Raw genomic sequence first — 27,667 nt, 5'->3', positions numbered from 1 at the left:
CATGAACACTTGCTATCTGGGCAAGGCACTTAACTTCTCTAGGCCTCAGTTTCTTCATCTGTAAAATGGAGGGATTGGACTTTTAAGGTCTTTTCTCAGTCTAATTCTATGATTTTTAATAATTTTCCTGCTTTTGGAAGAGGCAGAGCCTACTTATTAGAGGGCATGCAGGGGGATGGTGGTTAGGGAAATCTGGCTTTAAATCCCACCTGTGATATTTATCAGCAGTGTGAATGAGCAAGCTACCTAACCATCATATTCTTCCCTAGTTCTCAACTTACAAAAGTCCCAGCTAGTTTGGAATATGTATTGGTGTAAGGATTTCCCAATATCAGGAGGTCCTCGACTGACAAAAATCACAGATCCTGTATTGCCATGGCTCTTATTTTGAGGAGAAATAACGCAATCCAGGTAATAACAAGATATATTATAATGAGCTTTGCTTGTTATTTTGTACATAACTTTGAACACCTATCTCGTCTGAATTAGGCTGTAAATATCTGCAGGGTAGGTGTTGTGCCTGCTATTATTACCACAATGCTACATGACCTAGAGGCACTCAATCAAGAAGAGCAGAAAACCATTTTATAATACAGGGCACTTCCTGTGCTGAAGGGGTAAAATTATTCTTAAACAGGAGGTGATCCTGGTTACACAGCCTAGGAAGGAAGGGCACGTAACAACCCAGAAGAAGTATAGGGGCACTAAACCATTTCTCTATCTATAAAATAAGGGGGTTTGCAATTAATGGCCTCTAAAGTCCTTTCAAGCTTTAAATCTATAGTCCTGGGCTGTTGGATCTCATCCAAGTTGAATTTCACAGTATATTATTATTGATTAGTCCTTTTTCATCTGTATCCAAATGTCTGTGACCCCTTTTGGGGTTTTTTGGGGGGGAGGGGCAAAGATACTGGAGTGGTTTGTCATTTCCTTGTCTAGCTTCTTTTACAGATGAGGAGACTGAGGTAAATGGGCATAAGTGACTTGCCCAGGGTCATACAGCTAGGAAGTGTCTGAATCCAGATTTGAAATCTGGTCTTCCTGACTGTAGGCGTGGCACTCTATCCATTGTGCCATCTAACTGCCCGTGATAGTAGGCTTGGTCTAAATAAAGTGTTACAAATGCTGGGAAATCTGATAAACACACAGGACAAAAAGAGTACAATTATTAAAATATATTGAAGCTCAGATAAGGACCTCATTGGTCCTCTCTTCTCTTAGAAGCTATGATACAGAGCTCGTCTTCAGTGGACCCCCCAAAACTCTACTCTCCAATGCTTTTATATGAGTTTCCACTTGGGTTTAAATGAAAAGCCAAACTAATTTTGTTTTTAATCAAAATAACATTATTTCTTAGGCTTTCATTCAACAAACATTTATTAAATACCTACCATGGTGCAGATCATGGTACTCCACCTCATCACTATCCCCTCTCTTGGAATGGAGAATGGAGCCATGAATTTCAAACCTTCATTTAAGGAGAAACACTCCCCTCCCTGCCTTTTCAGCTTCCCTTGTGTTTTTTATTCCAGCTAGATTATAAACTACTTGAAGGCAGGCACCATCTTTTCCTATACTGTACTGTATTTGTATCCTTAGCACTTAGGACAGTGCCTGGCCTGTACTGGAGGTTTGGTAAACGTATATTAAAATACTGACTATTGAATTAGGTTAGGTAAAGGTAACAATCCTAGCTGGAAAATAAGACAAGCACAGATAACTATGACGTATAATGTTGCATGAGAAATGAATTAGAGAGAAGGAGGTACAAAGTAAAAGGACATTTCTAACTGGCAGTGGAGAAGGTGGTTAAGAAGATTTTTCCATGTCTTTTTGGGGTGAGAAGGGCAGCAATGGCTAACGCAGGTGGCATATCTGATCGAGTTAAAGAAGAAAGGACCTGAAGAAAATGCCACTTAGATGCTGCAGTCCTGTCATTCGTATAAGAAACCTCCCCACTTCCAACAGCTCATATAGTGATTTCAACACACTCAGGAATTTGTTGAAAACTAGCCACTTAAAATGGTTGGAATTTGAGTGCAATCATCACATGTAAACATGTCCTCCTTACCCCCATTAAAAACGAGCTCACCAAACCTCCAAAGTTCCCCAGGCTGACAGTGCCTACTGTACATCCCTGGCCTGGCCCATTACAACATTCCCTAAGCCGTGAGGCAATGGTACTGAAGGTGGGAGGCTATGTATTCCTGGACAAATTAATGAAACTCTGTTTAATTTAGAGGACTACTTAGGAAGGGATGCTTCCTGAATCTGATACAAACGGAGAAGATATTGATGAGCTACTAGAGCCAGGAGGCAATGGAGCCTCCATTGGCTTCACGATGATGTGCTCATTTTGGCACCAACATGTTTCATGGGTTGCAGGGGCTATGTGGACTGACTGATGCTGTCATTAAGGATGGTAGATCGCCATTCTCACTATTATTGTGATATGGGTGTGTTTGTCTTTTTCCTGGGAGGATCTTTATTTTTCTCCCAAATCTCATAACTGATTATACAGATGTTTAATTGAGAGGAATAATTATGAATTACGATTTTTTTCTTTCAAACTTCCCTATTTGAATCAGTTATTGCTTCATCTCTCTAATTAGAAGTATTTAAAATATTATAAAATTAAAGTTTTAAAAATAAACATTGCTAGTGGGAAAGCCCAGCCTGGAAAAACTATGATTTTTTTTTAATATTAGTGTTTCTTCTTTGGGAGCCCTGTGTAATACAAAGCAGCTAATTTACCAAAATGAGAAATTTAAAATCAGAATGACAAATGGGAAAAGTTGCTTGAGAGAGATTTAGACAGTGAGTGCCCCCAGAGAACAGCGATAGGAAGAACTATACAGCTAGCTATTGTCAAAGACAGAATGATTTAAAATAGAAATACGGTAGTTCAGAGCAAAGGAAGTTAAGGTCACATATTCTGGGAAAATGTCTCATTAGGAAATTAAAGCTGAACCAGCGACCTACAGCTTATGTACAATTAGCTCCCCAATATGCTTTGGGTAAATAAAGAAAGGAAGACAAATTTCATCCCACTTATGGTCGCTGTTCACCTCTGACCCTCGCATGCCAAATGACTTTAAATATCTGTTATGAAATAAATGATACCCCTTTAATTTCTGGCCCCATCCCCTGTCTGGCTGGGGAGAGGATCAATGACTATGCCTGTGTTCTGTCTTTAGGGCCTCGGGTCCCCATGAGGATCTGTGTGTGGGACAGTGTTTTTGCAGGGATTCTCTGTTAGAATCAAAAGAGGAGAATGTGGGACAGGGGCAGTTCATGTAACACAGCTCAGTGCCATACAACACAACTTGCTCTGAGGATGTTGGGCATTGTGCTTCATTAGGAAACAAAATATAAGCTTTCCACACCATTAGGAATGACTTTAGGAGTGAAAGCACATAAGACGATGCCTCACCTCATCAACAATGCACTGCAGTAGCTGGAGAGGCTGCAACGGGAAGAAGAGAGGAAAAAGTATTAGCCCATATGCAATATCTTTACAGTGGAGTGGAAAGAAAAAATCATTAATGCAATAAAATATAGAAGATTAATCAACAGCAGCAAACTCTTCTAAAAACATGGATGCTCAGGATGTTCTATTATTTCTAATGGTACCTAATCTAATACAGGCAGTTAAAGGTTTGCATTTTCTTCAAAATGCAATTTGCTAAGTTTAAAACAAGGCATCCAAGCATGCAAAGGAAGCAGCCATCAGGAAAAAGAAAAGTGAATTTTTTTCTGAACTCATAAAGCTTACCATTAAAGATCCCTGGTTTTTCTGAATCTGAAAAAAGGCAATATGTAATTAGCATGTCATAATCAAAATGACTCACTTGGACACATTATGATCACTGAGAGAAAATTATTGCATTGCTGGTGGCAATTTGTGGGCATGTGTTAACACAATTTACATAATGAAAATACACAAATGTTAATAGCTCGCTTCTCATTTATAGGCGAAAGTCAGCAGAATGTTAATTTCACACAACACTTTTTAGTACCCTCCAGGTTGTATTAGAATAGGGAGAAAAACCATAATCCATTTCAAAAGGCTGTTTACGATTCAGATATAAATAATGTTTTATATTGCTAGATTGTGAACACTGGGCTTAATGTTGCAATCATTGCTAATGTTATGAAGCTCACTCTTTTTAAATTAAAAACCGATTTATTTAAAATTGAAATTAAATCATAGTCAGAAATTAGAATTTTGGATTTCTGCCAGTGTCTGCTCACAATTCCCTATTTTGTGAAGAAAACTTTAATTATGTGGTTGAAGTATCTACTTCTAACTCAGGAGAGGGGCAGATGATCCACTTCCCCTAAAGTTTTCCCACCATGTTTCCAGGATAGCAATGTTCTCTAGGGAAATCAAGTTCGTAGAAGTTTTGCATTGTTTTTTAAAGAAAAAGCAAAGACTTTTCATCATACCTAGGACTTCCTGCTTGCTTCTAATCAACATTCTGAAGGAAGACTGCTCACTCATCTATAACAGTGATACACTACATTTTTAGAAAGAATTACTAAAAATGTGGCACCAAATTAATAAAACATCTACTTAGTAGTAATAGTATTAAACACTATAGTACAAAAAAATATGCCTGCAGTAATTTTGAAAACTCAAACTCTGTGTATTTTCAGGTACCTAAGACATTATCATGAGAAAGATGCTTTTAGGATCCTATTCTTGGCTGCTCCAGAGTATCCCATGCTATCTTCTGGCTTTGGCTGAATATATGAACCCATTGTAGCTGTGCTGCGATGACTGGTCTCCAGCTGGGTTGGTAGATGGGAGGCAAAAAGAGTAGGACAAGTACAAAATCACCAAATAAACTAGTCGCTTCTTCTTCATCCATCTCACCATTCTGAAACACACTCATTTGCATGCGCTTGTGCTTTGCTTTCTGATTTCTAAGTATTCTTCCACTGATTTAATCCTTGGGCAATTTGATTTCTTTAGCTAGATGTGTAAGCAATTCCAGGCGAGGGACTATGTACACACATAGACATCTCTCTTTCCTTCTCTCTCTCTTCCCGCCCCTCCCCTTTTCTCCCTTCTTACTATATAATATACATATATAGAGACTATACACACATACATACACACGTGTGTATGTGTTTTTTCTTTCCATTTTTTTCTGCATTCGTTAAGATCACCAGTAAATATCCTCACCAATGCTCTGGATGGAATCACCAAAAGGCACTGTTTAAAGTCTGAGGCAGTTGCTAGGCCACTCTTCTTTAATATTTTCAACCTTTACCACAGCTTTGCATCAACAGTAGTTTCCACTCCTCCTAATAAAATGATTATTTTCAGTACTGATTTACAGGTAGTTACATTTATAATTTAATAGGAGAAGGCAAAGCTTAAAAATTTCACCACTTGGTTGAATTTTACACAACAACCTAGAAATTTTGGTATAACTCCATCTAACATTTAAAAAGCACAAAGGCATAAATAATATTTTCTGAAATAAGAGATACTCATTTTTCTAGACTCTCATGTAGAGATCTAGATGGTAGATTTGGGTAAGACTAAAAAAAATACTATTGTTGGACATCAATCACAAGACATCTTTTTTTTCCTTTTTTTTAAATAAAAGTCCATCAGTTAAGGAGCATATCCAAGGAAAATAGTGCTGCACTCCTTCTACAGAAGAAGACTTAGCTGGTATTTTCAGCCAAGGATGTGGGTTTTATCCTAACAATATGTGCAAAATACTCATCAAAGTATGCAGGTCATTTGAACGGAGGAGAGAAAAATATTTTCATGAATTATTATTTCAGAGAGTACAGCAAGCAGTTTATCATGTCTTTCTTGGTGAAGATAATCGGTTTCTAAGGCATCTTAAAATTTTACTAGCTTAGCTCTTGCTGTGTGGATCACAAATAATCAAAAAACAGATGTAACAAAAAAGCCTTTGATGCTACTAACTATACTGTATTTTTTTTTTTAGGTTTTAAAAAGAGACATTGTTACCAGGTTTTATTACACAATTTTGATGGCAACATATTATTTGAGATGATCTTCATAAATTTTGCATCAAGGTGGCCTTGCCAGTACCTGAAATTGATTCAAAATGCTTAAGACACTCAATTACTTTTTAACACTGTTACACAATGAGGTGACTTATATCTTCTATTTCACTAGAATTTGATGATGCAACATCATTGTAATTGATTCATTTTCTCAATTAAATAAAGCTACTGTGCTTTTCTTTATATGAATGCCACAGAGACCATAGAGTTAGATGTATTATCTATTTTCTCTGTCTCAAATATATTGCCTTAAAGGCTGCATTCTGTTCCTCTGTTAATTCTACTAGAAAATTTAATGTTATAGTCATATTTTTCAAGTTCTGAACTGCAATGCACTCGACTGTATTTATATTAGGCATATTTTTCACTGTTAAACTCTCTGTTGTTTACCTTTTTCAAGATCACATTACTGTGTGGGCTCAGAACCCATAAAACAAGCCCAAACAAAAGTCAACTTCACAGTCAATGCCTCCACTTTTGTACACAGTTCATGAAAAAGTGAAACTCCTAGTTTTATAGCCCATTCGAAATAAGTCTAGGAATACTCAATATAAAAATGCTAGCTCTCTGCACTTCCATCCTTACTCTTGGTCTGCTCCTCCAATGTTTTGTTTCAAGATCAAAGTTCAAGGGGATGCAATGATGTTGTTGGGGCTGATGTATGACCCATATCTTACAAAATACGAACTGGTATTTATAACGAGCTTGTGGTAGTTCTTGTTCTGCCATGTATATATTTTGCCTTTGTTGAGAGTTTCCTGCCCGTAACTATTACTTTGGGACAATGCACAGAGCTATAATTGCCACAATCACACACTTTGCTAATCAGTCTCTAGAACTAGTAGTGTTTTGATCTGTTAATTAGCTGATCCTTTCTCTCTTCCAGGCATTACTTTTATCCTTCTGCCAGCAGTTAGGGCCAAGATTTAAAATGATAATAGCAGGGGAATAGGGCTTCATTTTGAGGTAAAAAGAGACCTATGTTTAAATGGAGAGGCACAATTTCATGCTTCACATCACCATTTTTGTGCTGCAGTCTTACTATACCCAAATTTCCTCTTCTCTGCCATTGATGGGGACTGCCTCTCCTCTTTCTTTGTATATCCCTAGACTGCCGGACACAGTGTCTTGCAATAGGATCCCAAATTTACAGCTGAGAGGATCCTTAGAGGTCATTTAGACTAGCCCCGCCCCCCCACTTTTATAGAGGAATAAGCTGAGGTGCTGAACAGTGACACACAAGGATCACATAGGAAGCATGTAGCAGAGCAGAGATGTGAATCCTGGTCCCCTGATTTCCAGTCTGGGGTCCTCTCTATTATACTGAGCCAAATAGTTACTAATTGATCACGTGGCCAAATTTTTGAATAATTAGGTTCCCAAGCAAAACTACAAAACAAAATGCTCAAACCTACCTTTGGAAGTACTAATAAATCATTTCTATTTTGTTTTCCTGAAGTCTTTATACTGCAAATTTCTAACTAGTAAACACAACGAAGGGTGATATAGCAAACAGAGTGCTAGACTTGGAGTCTGAAGATTCAAGTTTGAGTTCTGCTTCAGGCATTTAAAGGTTTACAGAACCCTGGGTAAATGACTCAACATTTTTTTTCAGCCTCTGTTCTCTCCTCTGCAGAATGGGGATAACAATGGCACATAGTTCTCCTAGGATTCTCTTGAGTACTGTGAGAATCTCACAACTGAGAATTATGTTGTGAGAATCAAGACATCATATGGTCCTTCGCAAACTTTAAAATCTTATAGAAACACCAGTTGCTATTATTATTTTTACTAGTAACAACAGCACAAAATAGATTTTAAAGCCAAGTTTGTGTTGTAACTGTTAAAATCATTAGTTGGAAGTGAGGTAACAGGCTTCTGTAATGATTTGGGTTAATTTCATTATTCACAATGCAAAAGTTTTCCTTCTGTTACTCCTACCACTCAATACATGCCTCTGGTGGTGAAAAACAACTTTTGACAGATCATCACATTTTGTTTCTGTCACCATGGTGATATTTTTGACAGAAAATGCCAAGGAAGACCTCTGCTAGTCCTTTCCCATTCTACTCAAAGGCACAATCAGAAAACTAAAATGAATCCACCTATGTAACTTAGAGAAGACACCAGCTCTAGCTTTCATTTTCTCTTTTACTCTCTGGAATTATGACTTGCCCTGAAGCTCTTGTCTGAGAGATTTATGTGTGACCTAGGTCAGATCTTCCTATATCAGTTGACAAATTTTCCCTTTACATATTTACTGCTTTTCAAGCTTCTGTTATTTCCTCTTAAATAGGAAAACGATATAAAACCAAGTCAAATAGTTAGAATTTTTAAAGAATGTCATTTTCATTCGCCATGCCACTGGCATGCCATTTGAGTTCCCAATGTTGAACCTTGTTTTATTTTTTTTAAACCTTAGGCCAATCGTGAGGACAGCAGATATATTCCAAAAGACTGTCTCTCCAAATCAGACACCGTAAGCAATAACCTTGTGATCAGAATTATGGTATCATAAATGGAAACTTCCCTATTCCTGATATTGAATCACTGACCCATTCTACAGCATAGCTGAGCTGGAAAGTACCTTAGAAATGATCCAATGTTAAACTCCTCATTCATCATGAGGAAACTGACACCTGGAGAAGTTAGGTGACCTCACACAGTGAGTGGCCAAGCTGAGCCTAGAATCCAGATTTCCTCTTAGTCTGATGTTTCTAATACACTACAATGATGATGCAATTTTTGAGCAGGAAGAGATCTTAGAGATGATCCACACAAATTTTGTTGTTTTACTAATGGGAAAAATAAGCCAGAACAAGTTAAAGAGATTTGTGCAAGATTTGTAGCTAATGTCTTGTGTTGAGACTTGAACTCAAGTCTCCTGACCTGTTCATAAACTCTGTATACCAGTAATCATTGCTTCTCCTTATCTGTCTATAGTCACCCAGGTGTAGAAGCCTACTCAAGGCCAAATTCTTCAGATGAGGCTCTTTTTCTAAATGGGAACCAGTTTCACTTGATTCTAAACCTCATGAAAAAAAGCAAACTGTTAAGAGAAGAATTAAAGACTATACAGTAAAACACAATCATGGAATTTTGTGGGGGGGGAGAAGGAGGGAGGAAAAGGGAATTTAAAATATTTGCACTTCTAGAATACAGATGCAGAGAGCTTTCATGATTTTAAAAAGAGAAAACTCATACCCTGCGAGACCCCAAACGAAAGATGAAAACTCAACTCCCATAAACAGTTATGAAGAGGAAACCTGGGTTCTGGTCCTGGCTCTGACATAAACTTGGGCATCCTTGGACCCATCACTTAACTTGTTTGGGTGTCAGTTTCCTCAGCTTCAAAACAGAGGGGACTAGACTAGATTTGCTCTCAGGGAGCTCCAATGATGGCATTCTAATTTCCTGCCATGCTTTCTTGGGCCAAGGGCCCAACTTCTTCAGGATAATACTGAATACCACCACCTGTGAGATTCTTTCCCCTCAAGTGAAAACTAACATGCATACTCCACTGAAGAAGTATTTCTTAAGCACCAATTTCACGCATAGCACTAGGGTAGATGTTACAGGTTTCTAAGGTGCTCAGTCATTTCTTCTCAAGTTAGGACTTACAGTAATAACAGTGGGGAAAAACAAAAGCGCAGATCTTTAAACTCACTCACCTCCTTTCCCCCAAACCTATCCATTCATACAAATATGGAACCTTTATTGCCCAGAACAATCAACTTACTGATTTTAATCAATAATCAAGTTTTATTTTGTTAATTCTAGCCACAAAACACTGCTTTAAAAAGGGCAGGAAGTGATACTTAAAAGAAATGAAAATGTTAAATTATAGAATTAGTTCTCCTAAGGAATAGAAGGATGACTAAAAAAATGGAAATATTTCTCTTAAGTTATAGGTAAAAAATTCATCATGGTGATAAAATGAAGAATATTTTTTGATTCCTACTCATTTAAAGATGACAATGTAATTCACTTGTGGCTCCATTTCTCTATTGCAAATCAGCATTTTTCTTTATTAAATAAGCCTAGTAGTGGTTCTCAAGCTGTTAACACTTCTGTGAGTCTATTAACTTACCTAGAATAATGCCTAAAACAAAAATAAGTCACAGCAGGACATATTTGGAAGCTATAGGAAAATGTAGTAGGAAGCTACTTGAGGAATCAAAACACCCAAATCTGCATGTTCTAAGTGCCTCTAACTGGTCCCTTCCTCTTTCTGGAAACTTATGGCCCAGCTGGGAGTGGCTAGCTATCCCCAAAGTAAATAAACAGGAGGGGGGGAGGGGGGCTTGGGTGGGAAGGCTCCAGAATGCCCAGACTCTGCAAGGCCAGGCTGACAGCCTAAAGGAGGGCACGGCTCAGAAAGGCAGCACAGCAATAAATTAGATCACTTGGCTCTGACTGTTTCCCTAGTTATCAAGGACAATGCATTTTCACACAAAGTGCAACAGCTGGAGCATCGAGGTACTCCGCAACATTATTCATTTGTTGGGATTGCTAATAGGTGAACAGCAAAAAGACCTTACTGTTTCCCTGCACTCTTTCATCCTTGGTATATTTAAAATTGAGGAAGCTCATGGTCCACCCTAGATAGGTAGGTGTAGTGGATCTACAGAAAATTACCCTTTTGGGTAGCAGATGGAAACCTTTATTTTCAGAGCTGGATTTGGTAGGAGGAGTCAGGCTTCTGGGCCACAATTCAAAATGATCAATGTGAATCACAAAATTAACCCATTCCCCATTGTCAAAAGGTCTGGGCCAGGGAGCCTGCAGAATGGCTTCCTATTTAAGATTTTACAGAACTGCAGAAGGAAAGCTTATCTCGTCACATCAGCTAAAAGCGTGTTTTTATTTAAAGAGCTGGTTAAAGTAAAATCAACTGGGGGTGGGGTGGGGTGGGGTGGGGGAGGGAAGGTAGGCCAAAAGACTGCCTTTTACAGGAGGGGAGGCAACTTTTTAAATTTGGAGATGGCTCGGCAGAATTGTTCTGGAGGCCAGACTTGAGACAGTTGTGATTGACTTCCCATTCCTATTAAACAAAACTAACGATGAAACCACAGAGCCTTGGAGTTAGGGAGGTTAGAAGTCATTTAGATCAATACAGAAATGCCTCTCTGGTAGGCATTCAGCTTCTGCTTAAACACCTCCAGTGACGTGGATCTCACTGTCTTGTAAGTCAGCAATTTCCACTGTTAAAAACATCTAAGTAGGCAAGTTTTTCATGAGTTGAAATCTACTGTCTTAGTGCTGTCCTACAAAACCACAGACAAGACCTCAAACCCCTCTGCCACATGACATCTCTTCAAATATTCGAAGCTTTCTCTCCCAAGCTTTCTCTGGGTGAAGTATCTCTTAAATTCCTTCAGCAATGCTTCATATAATATAGATTCCAGACTCATCACCTTCCTGGTCACCATCCTCTCAACATACTCCTGTTGGTCAATGAATGAATGACACTCCTAAAATTTGATACCCTGAATTAACAGAATACTTCAGATGTTGCTTAACCTGTGAATCTATCACCTCATTCAGGATACTATGGTTTTATAAATATGGCCTAAAACTGCATTCATTTTCCTCTAGTGCTCTTACAATGTTGTTTCATAGTGAGCCAACAAAAATTCCTTTATACATTAATCCAAAAGACGTATTAAGTGTCTGGTTATATGCAAAGAAATGGAAAAAAGGCTACTGCTTTCTAGCACTTTCACTTAGATGAGGCTGACTTCTGCCCAGCAACAATGAGAGCCTTGCTTATATCTAAATCTGGGGGAAGGCACAAAAGTGGCACACAAGTGCGCCTCTACCTGATAACAAGACATAACTGCTTCCTTCTTCCCATCTCCCGTCCCCTGTGGTTAATTGCCAATGCAGAAGCATACCCCACTCTTGGCTGAGTGCTCAAGATTTGTGTACAAAAGCAAGCCCCTGTCCTTCTCCATGCTGCTGATTCCCCTAAGGACTAGCCCAATGCTTTTGTGTCAATCCTTGACTAGGAGAATATCTGCCTCTTGAATTCTTTCCGAATGACCCAACTCCTGAATCTCCTCTTCACACTTCATGTGTATTTTTAATTTACACGGTAATTCTGGCATAACAGTGACTAGAGGGCTGTAACAATTATTTGGATAGTTTAGGTTAAAATCTAGATAATTCTGAAAACAAACAACCCAGAATCTTTTCTAATATAGATGGAACACTGAAGGAACTTTCTACTTCTGTTTGCTTATAAAGACCTCCCAGAACTAGTGTATGATGATCTAAATAACTTCTATGAGCAGATTAAGGGGCTATTTTAAGAGAAAATTCCCAGGGTCTGTAAACCCCCAATCCTGCAACATTGGAAGTATGTTTTAGTTTGCCTTCTCTCTTTTAAAAAGGAACAGCAAAATGCTTTCAAAAACCCTAACTTCTGTCCCTAGGGGAAAGAAGGGCACTTTGGACAGGCGTCAGTATTAGAGAACCATAGACAAGCCTCGACCTCAGCAGCTGTGCTAACTTCAAGCCAAATATAAAAGAGAAAAGAAAACCCTAAGTAAGACTAGCTCCAGTTAGTCTCTTTCCTATCTTCACAAACGGCAGGGTGGCTAAGTAGGGCTGGTGGGTAAAGGAAGGAAGAGTGGACTTGGGGAATACACAGGACAAGATGCTCCAACATTTGTCATATGACTGAATGGAAGCTCAGGATGCAGCCATTCATTTATTCATCTAGCAGTTATCAAGTATCTCCTGTATTTAAAGCACTGGCATATAAGATGGTAGAGACACAAAATTTAGATGAGAGGATTCCTGCCTTCATAGAGTTTAGAGCTTATGCCCAATTAGATAACAATAAGACAAAATATAACAAGATATGGTAGGACAGGGTATTATTTCCATTTTACAGATGAAGATGCTGAGGCACAGAAAAATTAAACGACCTGCTTGTCTCAAGGAATCAGAAAAGAACTAGGATCAGTCAGTAGAAGTTATAGAGGCACATTTCAGCTCAATATTCAGGAAGTCTTCTGATAATTCTGCTGTTGAGGTAGGGAACACTTTCACTTGAAAACAGTGAGTTCCTTGTCACAGGAGGTTTAAGGATGAAGCTGGATAACTTCTGGTCAATGAGGTAGTACAGAAGTCAGGCTTCAGTTAGGGCTTAGATTACGATGACCTCTAAGGTCTGTGTTCTACTATACTGCCCTCTACTGCTTCCCTTCTCCTAAGGCAAGTAACTGCCTCAGTTTCCTAAAGTGTAAATGGGGATAATAATAGCACCTACCCTGAAGGGTTGTTGTGAGGATCAAATGAGATGCTCCTTGTAAAATGCTTTGTGGGTGCTATATAAATCGATCCCTTTTCCTCCCCCTCCCTGAATCACTGCGTAGCTCCAGCTGGTCCCCTAGCCCTGCAGAGAAATGACAAACTAAGGTGGGCTCTTTTCTTGCCCTGGCCTCCATCATCTCTTGAATTTTCCAATTCTTTTCAGCATGTCTGGAGTGTGCTTGCTCCTCTGCTTCAGAGGCTTTTAAAATCTCTTACCTAGCCTTTAAAGTCCAACTCAAACTGCCTAAATGTGCTCAAGCTTGAGGATGGTTCTGGCTAGGATTGTTCCATGCACCTTTGCTGAAAACAGAGTAGGCCTTAAGTCAGGCCCTTTCACAGTCTGGTCCTTACTATCTGCTTCTATTTTTATGCAAAAAGGAATGATGTAAATAAGTAACAAAACCAGATGGTGGGAGTACTCAGAAGACAAGATTCCACTCCCCATCCCAGTTCTCTCTTCCACTAATCCTAGGGTTCTTAACCAGCTTTTTGTGTGTCACAGACCCCTGTGGCAATCTGGGGAAGCCTTTGGATCCCTTCTAGGATAATGTTTTTAAATGCATAAAATAAAATACATAGGATTACAAAGGAACTCAATGATACTGAAATACACCTCACAATACTGGAAAAAAAACCTCACAGCTTCAGGTTAAGAATCCCTGCTGCAAGCCTTCCTTTCACTTTTCTCTTTGATTCACTAACTATAATATGGATTTCCCTCAAATCCACTCTTCTCTGACCCTGTTGGATATGTTGACCAAGTTTATGGGACCAGGCTAAGCTGGAGGTAAAGAATCCAACGCTGGGGTTTTTGAGGGACAGGAAGAAGGGTACCTTTCATTTTTTGGTAAAAAAAAAAAAAATTAAGAATTCTGTCTTTCCCTTTGTTCTTCCTTTCTGTTTTAGTCTCTAATGAAAACAGAAAGTGGCATCAATGGATTAGATTCCTTTATGGCCTTGAGCAGTTGTATTTGTCATATTCAGAAGGTAAATACAGATTTGGGTCAGATGATAGAGGTTTTACTCTGAACTTGGTTTGGAAACTCAGAGTTTCCTGGCCACGCATGGCTGGGAAATCGTCCTATTGAAGAAGCTGGAAACCTTTGCAAAGTGGTGGTCTAAGCTAAGCTGATGACCTTGGTTGCTCAGGCCTGGTCAGTTATGTCATGAGTGACATAACTTCTGCAGGAAGCCATCTGGACTGCGATGGTGAAGGGGTGGTGGGGTGGTGATGCCTGAAAGGTCACCAAGCTCAATCACTCCTTTTGCCTTTATGTTGTGATGATGATAACTTCTTGTATTTCTTGTATTGCCTGAGAATGGTGCTTCCATGAGTCCATTCAGGCTGGGATGAGAGAAGGTCTCTGATGAACACAGTAGGCACAACCGCAGCCAAATGAAGCAACCTGCTTTTGGTAACTATCTTCGGAGCCACCGCCCTTCTTCTCTGCTCTAATGGGACACAATGCCTCTTCTTTTTTTATACATCAAAATGCTGATTTCACAATCAGTTTGACTTGCCTGCCTCCCCCAAGCCTCAGGTCACCACACCGGAATTGCTAAAGAGTTGAAGAGCCATTCACTCAAAGTGTGGCCCACTGGCTAGCACCCTGTCAGCTGAGTGACAATAAGCATCCGTTTCCATAGTTTCCTAAGTCTTCCATACCAAACGGTGACTGTAGAGAAGAGAGCCTGGTCTGCTGCTACGGATACTGTGGATAAGCAGTGCTTGACCTGGTGAGGTGAGGACCATGTTCTTCTGGCAGCCCTAGAGCCACCTGGGACAGTACTTTACCCACTTCTTTCCTAGCCAGTACTGAGGGCAGTAACCTTATGAGGGACACAATTTGGGTTCAAATGATCTTGAGTCTTCTCTTTCACCTATTTCAAGTCCTGACAATGATGAGATAAGCTGAACCTATGGAGCCAAGAGGATAGGGCCTGGGTTCAAATTCTGATGACATTTTCTAGCTATTTCACCATGAGCAAGGTCATTTAATGTCTCTGAGCTTCCATTTTCTCATTTGTAAGACAAAGCAATTTCACTTAATGACTTCTAAGGTCACTTACTGCTCTAAATCTGTGGTCATATGGGGTTAAGGCCATGTGTGAAGGCCAGACTGGAACTGAAGTTCTGAAATGCAAACCTGAAGGGAGAAAATTACCTCATTCAACTATTTAAACTGTCCCATTCAAATGTAAAAATTCTATAGATAAGTCTGCATAATATAATCGTGATTAATCAATGATACATCCAAACCAGAGATCTTAAAAGAAAGCTTTTGTGGGGCTAGAAATATAAACTCTTTTAACATTACCTAGTACAGAGGTGGGGAACCTGCCTTAAGACCATATGTGGCTTTCTAGGTCCTTGGGTGCAGCCTTTTGACTAAGTTCAAGTTTTACAGAACAAATCCTTTTATTAAGGGGATTTGTTCTGTGAAGTTTGGATTCAGTCAAAGGGTGGCACTTGAGGACCTAAAGGGCTACCCATGGCCTCAAGGCCACAGGTTCCCTACCCCTAAAAAGAGTAGTCATGTGCTATCAACGCTACATCTGGAAGCCTCCTTCTAGAAATATAAGTACTAATAATGCAGCCTAGTATTTGTTCATCACTTTATGATTTTCAGTACTTTTACATGAATTAACTCATTCAACCCTCAGGGCAATTCTGTGATCAAATATATTTATCTTTCTATCCCAGGTGAATGGTCTCCCCAAAGCAAGGTAGGAGTATATTGATGAAGCCAGGTTATGCCATCAAACAGTTTTTCAAAAGCAGCAGGTTCCCGGTAGCTCTGAGGTACCTGGTACGGCATTTTCAAAAGAAGGAAGGTTCCTCAAAGAGGGATATTAACCTCTGGGGAAGGCCCAAATTTTAAGAGTCAGAGATGGAAGGGACTTTAGAGATCATCAAGTTCAATCCCCTCATTTAAAAAAAAATGAACAAAAAGACTCAGAGAAAGCAGGGCACTTTCCCAAGGCCACAGAGGTAGGAAATGGAGGAGTCAGAATTTGAAGACAAGGGACCCAGTTTGGGGTCATCCATCCTCTGACTTTAAATCCTGTGCTCTTGTCTTATTGTCCCCTAAGGATTCCCTATAGTAAGGGGACTCTCAAAGGGAAATGTAAAATTCCCAAAATAAAACTGATTTAACTTTTAACTTTAAAAACATAGACGTATCTATCACACAGCAATGTAGGATGTGCTATAAAATTAAACCATTGGCTGATCTGAGCCTTGAAGATTTGGGGATCCCTGATGAAGCTACCCTCAAACGCCAAAAAGAATAAATGAAGACAAATGGAAAATTTTACATTCCTATGCTATCTACTCTCTCAGGAGGACTCCTCCTGACTCAAGAATATTTTTTTCCTGCTCTAATTTGAGGACTTGCAAGGCAATCTATTTCATATCTCTGCAAAAAACTGTACATTAAAATACTAGACACTAACAAGTGGGAAAAACAAATAAAAGAAGATGAAGTTGGCATAAACAAATAAAGACTCCTGACAAGAAACAATGGGTCATGGAATAGTTTCATGCAGCCCTTGGAGTCCTCCATGACACTTATGTAATGGTGTGCATGGCAATAAGAATGTATTAATAAGAATACATATTGGGTAACTATTTGGGTAAAAAGTAGAGGCTGTGAATTAAAATATGAGCCATCAAACCACATGGAGATTACGAAAAAGTTGTGGGTTACCATTTTTGCTTCTAGCTCAAGCCAAAAATGATGACCATGTTTCTTCCCCCTTTGCTAAAAGATTTAACACTGGACAATTAGATCCTGGTAACACAAAGAAAAGTCTCATGTTACAAACACTGAAAGTACACGAAGATGAAAGTACTTATTCTGAGCATAACTGCTTCCCACGTAGGTAAAACGTGTAGTCATAAGTTTGCATTTTGGGTTGGCCCTGATACACTTGGATATGAGGGAGCTTGCCCATAACCAAATTGATAAAAGTGACAATATTTTGGTAAAAACTAAATTTAGAATGTAAAATGATGTTACTAAACCATAAACCAAACTTTTAACATTAAGAATTTATCATATTAGCTAAGGTCTTTATGATATTATAATTAAATGCAAAACATCAGTATTTGAGCATTAGCATTTGAAAAATGTTTAATGTTTTTTAAAAGCGCTCAAAGAAGATACACATTTTCCCCTATTATGAAAAAACACTCTATTCAGAGTCCAATTTATTACTACCAAATAAATGAATGTTTAAAAGAGACTGTCAATTGACAAAAAAGCCCCCAAAACAACACCCCCCCAACACATTAAAATAGCTGATTTCCATACCAAGTGAAACAAAATATTTTCTCCTTGACAAGCTGCTTACATTTAAATGAAAACAGGGCAAATTTGGTCAATATTATAGATTACATATAACAAAAAAAGACCTTAGATCACGTTAATACAAGGATCAGAAAGCAGCAACTTCAATTAAAACCACCCAATTATTTAGCCAACTTTAAAATACAACAAAAATAAATTAATCTGTTTTAAATGGAAGTGCTTAGACAAGTAGCTTTTTGACCTACGAGACCATCTCACCAGCAGGAATTCCAATGAGGCAGGAATCTGCTGAAGCTGGGCAAAAACCCCAAATCCAACAAATGGCCCCGGTATTAGTAATCAAAAAGCATTTGCAAAACATATTTTGTTGGTTAGTAGCAGGGGGCTCTGAAGCAGCCACCACCTACAGCTTAGCTCCTCTCATACTTTGGAATATAGCAGTATTGGGGATGAACACACATTTTTCATTAGCAGTAAACAATTGGGGGATTTTGCCTTTTAACAATGGGATGTTTTCATTTCTGTACTGTCTGTAAAACATGCCAATAGTAAAGCTATTATGCATGCGAGCCTTTTCATGAAAATCCTCTGTTATCCACTTAATGTTTTCCTTGCACTGGGATTTAAGAATTCCTCTTTATTGAGACAAGTACTATGTCATCATTTTGTTCAGCTAACAGGCCTGACAGCCCTGTCTCCTTGAGTTAAGAACAGTAGATTTCTAACTCTTACATTACTGGCAAAATCTGGCAGAATAAATGGCAATCAGCCACCGACTGGTAAGATTTTTTTTTATTCCCAAAGATTTAGATAATTTACCTTCACTACAATTAAATTTGGCCAGAGATGGTGATTTTTTAATAAAAATGATCTTGCCTGTATTTATCTGCATGCAATTTTTATGTGCTTTAACAAATAACATCTCTGTTCACTATTTCTCTTGTCTTTTTGATCCTTTTCCCTACTTATCATCTTCTTTATTTGAAACAGATTTTTAACAGATAATCTTGATCGTTACAACAATATCTTGCCTGCATTTTATTCAAATAATTCTTAAAAACAGCTTAAAAAGCCGTTTGGAATAACATCAAGCTTGCCATCAATCAAACGAAAAAATTCCGCTGGCGGTTGTATAAACATCAGATCAAGTCTGATGTCTTCAAGGATTTCAGAGTGAACCATAAAAAACTCCATTAACTTCTGACAAAGAATGCAAATTAATCACAACATGGGGTGAAATGAAATTAAAGGCTCTTTTCTAATCAATGACAAGGCAGGATGAAATATTTGTTACTCTCTCTGCACTCAGACTGCCTAGATGTTTGCACTTCCCCTGAAAAGCCCAAATGTAAGGTGTGAGTACAGATTCACCCACAGTAGCTGTTCAGCCCTCCCCCCCAGAGCTATCTGCTTACAAGTCGTGGAGATTCACAAAACACACTAATCATCTGAATCTCAGGTGCATCCAATTTGTTATTCACACTCTCCCATGCCAGTGAAAAGCCTGGCGCAGACAGATGCACCAGGAACCCTAAATGACAGTTCTGGCCTCGGGAAGTTCGATCACCACAGCAGAATCTAGTACAGCCTCCAGGTGAAATGTCTGGAGCTCCATATGGAGCAGGGAAAATTAACAACAAGATGAAAATCGCTGCAGCAGCGGGGAGTCTGAATTTTTGAAAAAAAATGAAATTTAAAGATGAAGAAAGAGAAGTAATAAATTAATGGGGTGTGAAAACATTCAAAGCTTTACAATACCAGGGGCACTATTTGCTCAGATTTTTTCCTTTTTTTTTTTTTTAACTTCGGGTCATTTTGATGTAATTTATTAACCAAGATCAGGAATTGTAGCCAAAAGAAGAAAAACATTTTTATACATACAAAAGTACTTTAAATACACTTGTGTCTAGATCATCTTCACTTTCCTCCAGCCTCTCACTTTCCAAATTTCCTACTGTCAAACAGTTCATCACTTGGGAATGCCTTCTTAATGGATTTACTAGCATCCTAATGTACTGCACTGTGATAAGGTTTGAATGTACAATGACAATTGTTAGCAGGCAATTCTTTTCATTTCTCCTAAATTGCGTTGTCATTAAACAATCCATTGCCCACTATCATGTTTTTTAAGTCTACTGAATTTGGATCGACATGATTAACTGTACAGCTTTAGTCCTCTTTCAGACCTGCACATCTTTGGAGATTAATCTTAGAACTAAATTGCATAAGAAACTACAATGCCATACAATGCTAAGCCTTTTTTTTTTTTTTAAATTACTTTCTATAGGGCCCACTGGAAAGCATACTTCATAAGCACACAAAGTCTGATCCTATTTTTTCCTCAGTTTCCTGGGTGACTGTGTTTATATAAAGGGAAAAAAGGCAGAAACTATAGATTACAGAAGATAACATTTTTACCTTCTACAATAGCATTTACCCTTCAGTCTGACTCATCTAGATAATTGGCTTCTCCTAGGGCAGGGAAAAAGGCCTAACTGAAAAGCTAAAGTGGGATTGGGGGGCAGGGGGAGAGAAACATTTTTTTAAAAGCTACATGCTAAATGTTACATATTTATTCTTTATATCAAATTTTTATTTTTAAAAATAGGCATTTATTTTTCTTTCTCTTCCTCCTCCTCCCATCCCCATTTTGAAAGAAAAAATGAACAAAAAAATCTTTCTAACAAACGTGCATAGTAAAGCAAAAGAGATTTCCACATTGGCTGTATTCAAAAATATATAAATCATTCTGCATATTAAACCTATCACTTCTCTATCAGGCACTAAACGTAGTACATTTTAAAAATTATAGTTGGACTCAGCTATGAAATCTAGGGACCTGGGAGTGAGGAAGCAAAGACTGACAGCTACCACCTGTAGGGAACCAGTGCTTAACCGGAGCATCTTCAGGTTTACTCTTGCTGGCAGTAGGTGCTGCTGCAGCTGAGGCTGGGAGAAGAGGAGTACTTTGCCCCCAGTAAGTCCCCTTTTGCATTAAAAATCTTCACAACCTTCAGTGGACCCTTGCTGACCTTAATTTAGGTAGAATGTGAAGTTGGGAACTTGCATTCATTATCTTATTTGATCCTCATAACTTCTCCACACTTGGGTGAGGTGTATGTTATCATCCTCATTTTACAGTTGAAGTAACTAAGGTCCAGGAAGGTTACAGAGTAAAGAGCCAAGGTCCAAGATCATACAAGAAATTAAATGGTAGAAAGCAGGTTTCTTAATTTCGACATTCTTTTCATTAGATCAGTCTTCTAATATAACTATCGGCTGAAATCTTATGACCTAATCTGATGTAGAGCCCAAGTTGTATTCTCATCTGGAAAAAAAAAAAAAAAGACTGGCACAGACCTTGTAAGTAATTATTCCCAACTGCCCAATCTGAACCATATCTTACCCTCTGATAAGATGAAGATATTTTTTATTTCTCTCCAGATCACTCACTTTGACCACCAGCATGGCCACACAGCCACTATCCCTGCCTTGGGAAAAGAGCAAGCTTGGACCAATGCATAAAACCAAACCTGACTTTGCCTAGCCACTTTGGATAAAAAGATTCGTCATTAGGGTGTGGAAAGACACCGCAGTTAGGAATGGCCTAATCTGATGCAAAGTTGAAAAAGGGCAATGAGTTAATACCATATCTTGTCACTGCTGACCTGATGAAAGGAATCTGAGAAAAAAAGACAAGATGAAGTAGATTTGCTTCATTAGACCTCTCATGCTACTGCTACTAAGCTGGCTACTTTTATTGTAAAAGATAATCTCATTCTATTTCAAATTCTGCAAAGGTCTTTAATTAAAACAGAGGGAATGGCTAGCTTATATAGGTTAGAGAGATCATCGTGATGAAGTGGGCTGAACCTTGCCTCCAACTCTTACTGGCTGTGTGACCATGGACAAGTAATTTAAACTTTCTATGCCTGTTTCTTTACCTGTAAAATGTAGATAATAATATTGTAATATCTCTCAAGGGTTGTTGTGATGGTCAAATGAGACGATATATAAACCTTTTATAAAACTTAAAACACTATATGTAAATATTAGCTATTACTATCATTGCTATTATCCATTCATTGTCCTTTGGATTCCATATTTCAAAGGGATTTTTTTAATACTCAAACCCTATGTAGTACTGACGAAATATTTAAGGACTCAAACACTACCTTGATGGAACTGAAGAATGGAAGGGAGTGTTCTGAAGCTAAAGAGATTTCTCCCTTGGTCACACTCAATAGTCACTTTAAGGTCAAGTGTCTTCTCATTATTCCTGGGCCTATCCACACAAAGTGATTTCCCCCCTCCCTCCTAGCCCCAGATGGTCTAGTTCTAAATCAGCTAGATTGTGGGTAGAATCTTTTGACCTGTCAGGTAAGAGAGTTGTCTTTCTGAAAGTTATTTCACACCTGATCATACATGGGGAACTTCGCACAGGAAAGGGTTCAGAAGACTGAGTCAGTGTAATGAGAGCAGGAGTAAAGAAATCAATCAATACTTGGAGTAGTCAGTTTCCAAAGGAGTCAGGGCTTAGGTTCTATCACTGCCAGTGACTTGATTCGCACACTCAAGGATCTGTGGGTTCTTAGTAGTTCTTATACATAAAGAGCCCTTTGCCCACAAAGCCATTCTGCTAATCCTCAATTATCAGACATCATCCAATGGTGGGGTTTGAAGAAAGGAGAGAACGGGATTTGAATACTGCCCATCTTTACTAGCTGTGTGTTCATAGGGGCAAACCAGTTAACTTCTTTGGGCCTCAGTCTCCTCACCTGTAAAATGAGTATAACGATATATGTAGTATGAATCGTGCTGGCTAAGTATGCTTAATTACCGCACTTTCAAAGCAAGCACTAGGCAGCTTTCATTGCATAGTTTAGCCTTAGAAATAAGCATAATACTATACTCTTGTTACATTTTTTTTTGGCCTGAGTAGAAGAGAAAAAAGAAGTGCCATTCCCCCCCTAGCCTACATGACACTATACTACAAGGTTGTGAAATTAGTCAAATTCAAATTGTCAACTCAAAGCACAGCATAAATCATTGCTGGCTTTGAGCAAGGAGACAAAGTTTTGTTTGTAAATTTAGCTCTGGGAAATAGGCCTGATGGTGTCAAAGGTTGTTTCTAATAAAATCTCTGTTTGGTGACAACACTCAATCAGGAGTCAAGGAAAACGGCTTCTCACTACTCTGGCATAAAGGTCAGTGCTAACTAGGGAGTTCAGTGTATTTGAATTTTTCCAACTTCCACTTGACTGATCAAGTAAATGTGTATTTAGACATTAAGAAAAAAACGCCCAGTAGGTGCCCAATAGACCAGAATTGCTACCATGTATGCACTGTCAGAGTACAGGGTCCTTCTCAAAGTTGTGTCTTAGCTTTTAACTCTTCATGTCTCATAAGTTTATCAGTCAGTGCGATTTCCTGGAGTCATTACTCATTGTCTATTTTAAAATAAGGGCATCCCAAGCATCTGGTAATGACCTCATTTTTTGTCATCTTTGGAATGTGGACCACAAATTGTGTGGATGCAGCCCTGTGTTCTTTTTCAGTTTTGAGACCTGGAATAAAATGTCCTAAATAAATGATTTTAACATTTACTTGCTGATCCAGAGGTTTGGCTAGAAGTTTAATCCAAATTCATAATCTGTATTATGCATATTACACGTTATATATGCATATGTCGAAAGCATGAAGAACTGGTACGCTAAAATTTCATTCAAAATTAGTGTTAGCATGCATGTCAGGCTAGTAACCTACGGATATTTCCTCTAAAGAAGAAGTTACGGTTACACAAAGGAACTAGGCAGCATAAGAAAGATGGCTACGATACTGTGATACAACCTGCTAACAACCTGGATGGTTTCTCCTAGCTATCAGACAGCTTGAGCTTTAAAAAGGACAAGAAACAAGAGGTTTCCCACATGGGTGCCTAGAGAATTTGTTTAAAACAGCTCATAAAGATGGTCAAGAGAATGAGTTCCACCCTATTATTCAATAACCACGGTCGTGATGCATCTGCATAATCTAACCACGCATAAATTAGTACGTGTAATACAACAGTTATTTGCATAATAATAGCAAGTTAATAGATGCTTAAAGAGCAGAGACCAACACCACCTTTACATCAGACGTGCCTCCAGGCACTCTGGCCTGTACAGACCAAGATGCCAGGAAAACAGTGAGTGTAAACCAGAGGAAAACATTCAAATTATTCATTCGCTACCCACCCACCCACCCCTCCACCCCTTGGGTATTTCACTTAATTTTTTCCTCCTACAATGGGGAATTGTTTTCAAACTAAGATGTGGCTTATATTTTTAGTTCTGGCATATCTTTGGAATAAATATCTTGAAGCAATGTTTAGAATTTCGTCATTAATGTTAGTGTATTGAAGAATCTATGTTCTGAAATGGGGGAATGAAGGGGTGGGGAGCGCAGAATAGGGGAGAGGGCATGACAAGGTGCAAAATCAAACTCCCTTATAAAATCTGGTGCCAATGTTATTGAATTTGATTACCAAAACACTGAAACAATGATCTAGGCCAGATTCTTTCCTTTTTAGTTTTTCAATTCAAACCATTTCAATTAAATTCAAAATCCCAGAGAAGAAATCAGGGAAAGGGGACTTTTCTTCCTCACTGCATAATACAAGCATGTAGTGCAGGAACTGAGGCTCAGGAAAAAAAAAACCCAATGCCAAAGTCTCACAAAGCAGCAGCATGATTATTGCTTCCATCCCTCTCAGAAAAATAAAAAATCTGGAGCTAAAAAAAAAATCAAAAATCAATAGAGACTTCTAAATGACTCCTTTAAGATATCGCTTTTCAATTTAACAGGACAGATTTATTTGTATGTGGCTCAAATGTTCACGATTGCTCCCTGCACCTTCATACATAGGAATGAATGTCACAGTGGCGAACGGCGGTAATGAACAATCTTACCTGAGGATATGGAAACCTCCCAAGAGCAAGCTGGGAAAGGAAATAATATTTGTCTAGTTATAGATTTGCATGCGGGGTAGATTTCCTTAAGACAGACAAGTACTAAATTTCACAATTGTATCCAGCAGAACATACCATCCCCCTCTCCCACCACATTAAAACACTTGACCTAAAAATAATCCTGTAATCCTATTAAAAGCTGTATTTAGAATGGACAATTAAATGGACAGTACAGTTTCCCTGAAATGTTTTACTTCTGACTTCTTAAAGTTTCCTTCAAAATTCTTCTCTGCAATAACATCAATTGTGTAAATATCATCTAGACTTATGTATGCGTACTGATATTTAAAAGTAATGACAATACAGAATACTTACCAGAGGCAGGTGACTTTAACACAGTGACTTACATGTTACCTTCCCCCCTCTATCCTCATGAAGGCCCTGTGAGATCGGGGTTACTAATGTCCCCACTTTACAAATGAGGAAATCAAGGCTCTAAAAAGTTACGTGATGCCCAGAATCACATTACTACGGTGTCTGAGGCTGTTTTTGAACACAGGTCTTCCTGATTCTAAGTCTAACCTTCCTACACTATGCCTTTAATATAATGAATATATTACTACAGAAATAACTGTCAAATTAGGGAACCTCTCACAGTCCTGGCTTTCAATCTATAAAATGGGAATAATTGTTACTACTCAATAGTCAATATTTCATGATCTTGAAACGTACGATATCATGGAACTGAAAGAATATTGTAATGATACTGCCGCGTCCCCTCTTAGTAATTTTTCAGTCCTTTAGCTGTTGATGCTGTAAAACTATTGTATGTCAAGACTGTGAAGGAAGAAAAGAGAGGGAAACATGAAGGCTGACCTAGAAGCTGAGATCAGAAGACCAGTAACTAGCTCTAATCTACTATTTGTAAACTGTTTAATCTTGGTCTCCTGCTCCTCATCAGCAAAGGTGTAATTTACTCAAGAAAAGGAAATGTGACTACAAAGCCATACTATTTTTTTTAAAGCAAGTGTACCAGAGTTTCACATTTAAATAAGTCACATCCCTTAGTCACCTTGAAAAGTCATACAATGTATGTCACTGCATAAAACATTTTGTAACTTCTCTAGTGAAATTGCTTTCAGAGTCACAAAAAAAATAGTCTCATTACTTTTATGACCATGCCTCATTTTGGATCAGTAACAGTATTTCCCAGTTTGATCCCAGACTCCTACCTTAGCCACCTAGCACCAGATTTAGCTTTGAATTATAACTTCTTTGAGGGCAAGAACTGTGTCCCATTTACCTTTTTATCTCTTCCAGTGTCTAGAATATGCTGTGCATTCATTACAATAGAATCTAAGTCTTTTCATGGCAGAAAATACTTTCATTTTGTCATTGTTATCAACCTAGCAAACAGAAGGCACTCAATAAACGCTTGTTGGATTGGATTGCACAGAAGTGTTACTTAATAAATGATTACTGTTGAATGAGTCAATAAATTACATTTAGTAGTTTCCAAATATTCTATTTAGCCTCAAGGGTTTGAGATTTACCAATGCTGAAAATATGTTAAAAAATGCACAAAGTAGTTTGAACAAAGGCAGCAGGGTTAGAAAAAGTCTAAAGTTTCCTAAAGTGACTACTTTGAAGAGAAAATATTAATTTAGATGCGTTAGTTGAGTGTTCGTTGAATAAGCCGTGTCATTACCTTATTGTCATATTTTATTTACCAAGGATCTATTAATGCTCAGTATATTTCATGGCATCGGAAAGTTAATTCAAAACCATTTTTTTCTATACTTTTCCCCATTCCCAACATTTTATAAATAGAAAAGACACAATAAATGGGTAGTTAGCAAAGCCTCTAAGAGTTTATTTTTTTGGCTTGCTTGTTGCATGTCAACAAAAATATCTATACTTTGTCCCCACTTACTATGTTGAATGTCCACCCTAATATTTTGTAAACAGGAGTTTGCATAATGACTCAGGAGGAATCATTATGGGTTGTCATGTCAATAATATGCTGATTAAGGGTACATACTATTCTATATAGATATGACAGAAAGTGATGGCTCATTAAAAGCTGCTGCCTAGCATCATACTGATCTCTAGACTATATGTTTTGCATGCATTTTTTTCATAGAGTTAGAAAATTACCAAGGAAAATTTATTTCACCTATAAAGACAAGAAACAGAAGAGTTTTGAATTTTATCTGGCTGGCTAGGGTGGTAAGAACTTTGCTCACAGTACAGCCTGGAGCAGATGCTAACCATATCAGGAAAAGGTGCTTGTATCATGAACTGAGAAACATTCTGTTGAAAGTGGGACCTGAATAGGCATAGTACACTGATCCTTGGCTTTTGAAAGTTAAAGGTTAAAAAAAAGGGACATGGAATGTTAAAAAAGGAAAAGAAAAGAAATTAGAAATTCATTCTTCTCAATCGTCAAAACAAAACAAAAAGCCCCAACCCTCCCTATTTCTATCCATCATGTGTCTTCTCTTCTTGAAAAGCCAGATTGTAAGTAAACTTGGCAATAAGCATTTGGTTTTTTGGCTAGCATTAGTCAAAACTGGTGCTGGGCATCACTTTCTATTCACCCAGTTCTTACACACAAGAAAACTGGCTAATGATAATTCAGGATGGGTTGGTCAGTTTGGGAGTCTTTCCTTCCAAGTCCAGACTAGGTGCTTGGAGACAGGTGGGCGAGTTTGAACTTGTGAACTCATCACTCTGTGACTAGCCATGCTTTCTTTTTCTTGCACACTTCCCTGACATCCTACTGAACCTCATCCCTCTTTGACAACTCGTCTCCCAGGAGAATCCCTCTGAAGGCACTGCCTTGGCACTGGAGGACAGGAGAATGTCTCCCTGTCCATGACCAGTAGAGGCCACTGAAATAGGAGCACAATCCTTCCTCCTCTATTACTTGTCACCATTGTACATCTTTCCAGGAAATAACACCCCTAAGTTGTGGAAATAGGCAGTGGCACTCCTGGGTGGGCATTAAAAACCAATTCTAAG

The 27,667-nt window shown here is 38.4% G+C and overlaps 1 protein-coding gene across 7 annotated transcripts in view; it reads right to left on the bottom strand.

Annotated features, from left to right (window-relative positions):
- MAP2K5 (mitogen-activated protein kinase kinase 5) overlaps window positions 1-27,667 on the bottom strand; it is a 291,463-nt gene that overhangs the window by 60,574 nt on the left and 203,222 nt on the right. For 5 of the 7 annotated variants that reach the window (XM_072614880.1, XM_072614917.1, XM_072614900.1 and 2 more), the window contains 3 exons: window positions 24,644-24,673; window positions 3,776-3,802; window positions 3,434-3,466 (listed from right to left, as the gene is read on the bottom strand). In XM_072614880.1, the coding sequence (XP_072470981.1) occupies window positions 3,434-3,466; window positions 3,776-3,802; window positions 24,644-24,673 (90 nt within the window). The remainder of the gene's footprint in view (window positions 1-3,433; window positions 3,467-3,775; window positions 3,803-24,643; window positions 24,674-27,667) is intronic. The other 2 variants (XM_072614887.1, XM_072614890.1) reach the window with 2 other exon arrangements.

This window comes from Notamacropus eugenii, chromosome 1, assembly GCF_028372415.1.
Source record: "Notamacropus eugenii isolate mMacEug1 chromosome 1, mMacEug1.pri_v2, whole genome shotgun sequence".
Classification (NCBI taxonomy): Eukaryota; Metazoa; Chordata; class Mammalia; order Diprotodontia; family Macropodidae; genus Notamacropus; species Notamacropus eugenii.
Note: the sequence above shows the minus strand (reverse complement) of the source record. Positions and strands in the feature narration are given on the sequence as shown.